At 48.2% G+C, this 4,294-nt stretch overlaps 2 protein-coding genes across 2 annotated transcripts in view; both read left to right on the top strand.

Moving 5' to 3' along the window:
- Positions 1-4,294, top strand: part of GRM7 (glutamate receptor, metabotropic 7) — a 1,039,395-nt gene that overhangs the window by 220,082 nt on the left and 815,019 nt on the right. The window lies entirely within an intron of this gene.
- On the top strand, positions 674-1,279 carry LOC105822299 (ras-related protein Rab-1B-like). The gene has a single exon (XM_012659253.1). It carries the CDS (start codon positions 674-676, stop codon positions 1,277-1,279), a length of 606 nt encoding a protein of 201 aa, XP_012514707.1.

Below are 4,294 nucleotides of genomic sequence, written 5' to 3' on the forward strand. Positions count from 1 at the left end.
CACGGCACTCACTCTAGCCAGGGCAACAGAGTGAAATTCTGTCTAAAAAAAAAAAAAAATCGACATTTCATTAGCATGGGAAACCACAAAAAAGTTATTAGCACTTTGCTTGCAGTTGAGTGCTAATACAGTGGGACAATGGACTCATCTTTTTCGGAATTTGCTTTTTTTCCTGTCTTTCTTAAGAATTTGGCAACAGTTTTGTTGTGTTTTCTGCAGTGCTGTCATTTCCAGGGTATTGACACAGGCCCTTTAAGAGGCACAGGCAGTTTATGTGGGTAACTAGCTGTCCTCTCTGAGAGGTTTATTCTATGAGTTAAATTGGCTAAGTGAGTGGAAATAGAAGTGGTTAGATAATTGGAGAAAGGGAGAACGGATTATTTTTGAGGGTCCAGAAGGTCTTTTCAGATTGATACAACTTTATTTTCTGGAAAAGAGAATCTCATATGAAAGCCCAGAAAATATTGCATTTTTGCTATGAAGTGTGTTCTAAATAAATTCTGGGGAGTCGAAGCTGTAGGAGCAACACGGTGGTTCTTGTACGGAAAGAAGTCAGAGCTCTACAGCAGTAACGACGAAGCTGGCGGGCGGGGCCTCCGGGCGGAGCGGCCACCTCCTTGGAACGGGAGGCGGAGCAGAACCAACCCGGAGCGACCCGGCGGCCGCCGCCGCCATGGACCCCGAATACGACTACCTGTTCAAGCTGCTTTTGATTGGAGACTCAGGCGTGGGCAAGTCGTGCCTGCTCCTGCGGTTCGCTGATGACACATACACCGACAGCTACATCAGCACCATCGGGGTGGACTTCAAGATCCGGACCGTTGAGCTAGACGGCAAAACCATCAAACTTCAGATCTGGGACACCGCTGGTCAGGAGCGGTTCCGGACCATCACTTCCAGCTACTACCAGGGGGCCCACGGCATCATCGTGGTGTATGACGTCACCGACCGGGACTCCTACGCCAACGTGAAGCAGTGGCTGCAGGGCATCAACCGCCATGCCAGCAAGAACGTCAGCAAGCTCCTGGTGGGCAACAAGAGGGACCTCGCCACCAAGAAGGTGGTGGACGACACCACGGCCAGGGAGTTCGCAGACTCTCTGGGCATCCCCTTCCTGGAGACAAGTGCCAAGAATGCCACCAACGTCGAGCAGGCGTTCATGACTATGGCTGCTGAGATCAAAAAGCGGATGGGGCCCGGGGCAGCCTCAGGGGGTGAACGGCCCAACCTCAAGATTGACAGCACCCCTGTCAAGCCAGCTGGCGGTGGCTGTTGCTAGGAGGGGCATGTGGAGTGGGACAGGATGGGGCACCTTCTCCAGATGATGTCCCCAGGACAGGAGCTGCCTCCCTCTCTCTCTCCTGGGGCATTTGAGTCTGTGGCTTTGGAGTGTCCCGGGCTCCCCAACTCCCTCTGGCCCATCTGCCTGCTGCCCTGAGCCCCAGTTATGTTATGTCAGGGCCTCCCAGGGAGGACGGCGAGGAACTGTGACTAGGGTGGGGCTTGCTCTGCTGCTGCCTCTAGGTTACTTTAAAAGATGCCCCACCACACACTTTTCTTTGGAATGAGGGCCCCTGTGTTTGTCTCCCTCCTGCCCCCATGTATGCTGCACTGGGTTTCTCTCCTTCCCCTTCTTCCTTCTCTCCCTCCTTCCCTAAAGCTGACGGCCTCCCTGGCTTCTGCTGCCCCTGGCCGCAGTCAGTACCCAGGCCAGGAGTGTGGCCAGGGCATCCAGAACCTGAGATCCAGGGCCCTGGGCTGGACCTCAGGACAGGTGTGGGGGCTACAGGGGCTCAGCAGCCCACCCTTCCCTCTCCCCACTGCCTCCCCTCCCAGCCCTCCCACACTCCCAGCTCCAGCAGTCCAGCTGCGGTGGGGTCTGAGCACATCGAGGGCAGGTGGGTGGACAGCCTGGCTGGGCCTGTGTTTTGAACCCAGAGGGAGCCTGCTCCTGCCGCCTCCTGCCCTGCCAGAACAGGCCCATGCACTGCCTGCCCGCCATGCCCCTTTTCCCCACAGCAGGCAGAGGCGGAAAGCCCACTGAGCCAGAGGCCAGACACCAGCCTTAACCCTCACTCTGCCAGCACCTCCTCCCTCCCTGAGGCAGCTCATCTGGCTATTCTCCCTTTCCAGCCCTCGGAGCCTAGTAGGGCAGATCCTCATTCCCTGCCGCTACTTCTCCGGGGAATGTGGGTTCAACCCAGGGTTGGGGGACCTCTGATCACACCCCCTTCCCACCCAGGATCCTAGACCCCTGCCCTCTGGCACAGCTGCTTCCTGCAGAAAAACAAACCTTTGGTCTCTACTTAAGAACCCATGTCCCTTCTGCTGTTTCTTGCCTGTCGCACCCATGCCCTGCCCTCCAGCTTGTATTTAAGTCCCTGGGCTGCCCCTTGGGGTGTCCTCTGCTCCCAGGTTCCTCTCTGGTGTCATGTCAGGCATTTTGCAAGGAAAAGCCATTTGGGGAAAAGATGGAAAAGGACAAAATAAAAATCAATAAATTTCCACCCGCCCTCAGGTGAGCCGAGGGTTTTTGCAAGGAAAAGAATAAAAAAGAAAAAGAAAAGAAACTCTGAATAAACCGGAAGGGAGTTATTTATTAAATACTTCTGAGCCATTTGGGTAGGTCCAGGGATAGAATTGGGGAGGTTTCTTATCCCAAATCTATATTCATAGTTGCTATGTTATACACCAGGGGCCAGCAAGGTCTACCTAGTCTAGGGGTCAAATCTGGCCCACTACCTCTTTTTTAAAATAAAGTTTATTGGAAAATAATTAATTTTTGCATTGTCCATAGCTCCTTTTACTCTACAATGGCAGAATTGAATAGCTGTGACACAGAGACTGCATGACCTCAAAACTGAAAATATTTACAACCTGGCTTTTTACGGAAAAAGTTTGTCAACACTTGCTGTACACAGTAAACATATTAATACTGGAGAATTTCTGTTACCGGAATCCAGTGTGAATGGTTGGAGCTACCATGCCACTGGGAAATACGTATCTGATTTTAAAACTGAGCTTAGTGGTGTATTGGGGTCATACAGTTCAACCGACATCCTCCCCCCAGTAGGAAACCAAGAGTAAGAGAAGTGAAGTGACTTGCCCTAGGTCACAAAGCCATAATAAACCTCCAGCCCTCTAGAGTTCCAGCCAGTACTGGTTTCAGAAGTCGATTAAAAAAAAAAAGGCTTACATTATAAGCGGATAGGTAGTCTTTATTGTCTAGTATCTGACAGGAATCCCTTACAGTTTGGGGAGCTGCTGCATAGTGGAATGCTATGTTTGGATTCTATCCAAAGATATAATAGTTAAATCTCTAGTAATAGCAGAAAGACCTCAATATATGCGGACTCACTGTTTAATGAAGATCCTGTTAGGAGCTTTGGGGTCAGAATTATCACATAGCTTGAGTGATCTTTCAAAAAGTTTCTTTCTTGATTCCAAAGTTGGTTTTGCTCTCAAAAATCTCTATTTTGAAAATTCCTATGAGACCTCAACTTCCCAATTCCACCAATGTCATTCAGACTCATGGTACTTAATTATACTTCTGTTTAGCCCCGCTTTCTTTACAATAAGTATTGGCAACGCGAAGACTTTGATGTTAAATATCTTTCCCTGACGTGAACATAATTAATGATTCTAATTCTGATTTCAACATTGAGATTAAATGGAACAGGCAGAATTTGTGCATCGAGTTCTTGGAATATTAGAGTCCTCCACGAAAGTTTGATTTCCTATATTTTTAATTATCTCTGACTTACATAGTCAAGCATAAGAGATAAGCAAAGTAACAGATTCAAAGTTTTCTCCCTCCTGCTGCAAGCATAACTGAATCAATGCCTTTTTATACGTTGGAGCACATAGCTCAGAGTTGGGTTAGCATCTGACACTGGAGAATTGAATATTTAGGTTTTTCTTTTTTTATTTGTTGCAATTTTGTCTGTAATAAAGTGTACACAGAAAATCAATACTTTATCCTGAAAATTAGTGACAGAAGTGTTCACATTAAATAACAGTTAATTAAAATTTACGCCCAATTGATGTTTGTATCTTTGTTTTGCAGACAAAAGAAGGTAAAAGTTGTCATTTTTAAAGGAAAAAAAAAGCAGTACTGGGGCCTATTAACTTAGTTATAAATAAATGTGGTTTACAGGTTTAGAAAGATAAGTTAGTATAACAAAAACATACCTGGGCTGGGGGCGGTGGCTCACAGCTGTAATCCTAGCACTCTGGAAAGCTGAGGCGGGCGGATTGTTTGAGCTCAGGAGATCAAGACCAGCCTGAGCAAGAG

The sequence above is a fragment of the Propithecus coquereli genome, unplaced genomic scaffold (assembly GCF_000956105.1).
Source record: "Propithecus coquereli isolate 6110/MARCELLA unplaced genomic scaffold, Pcoq_1.0 Scaffold60, whole genome shotgun sequence".
Taxonomy (NCBI): domain Eukaryota; kingdom Metazoa; phylum Chordata; class Mammalia; order Primates; family Indriidae; genus Propithecus; species Propithecus coquereli.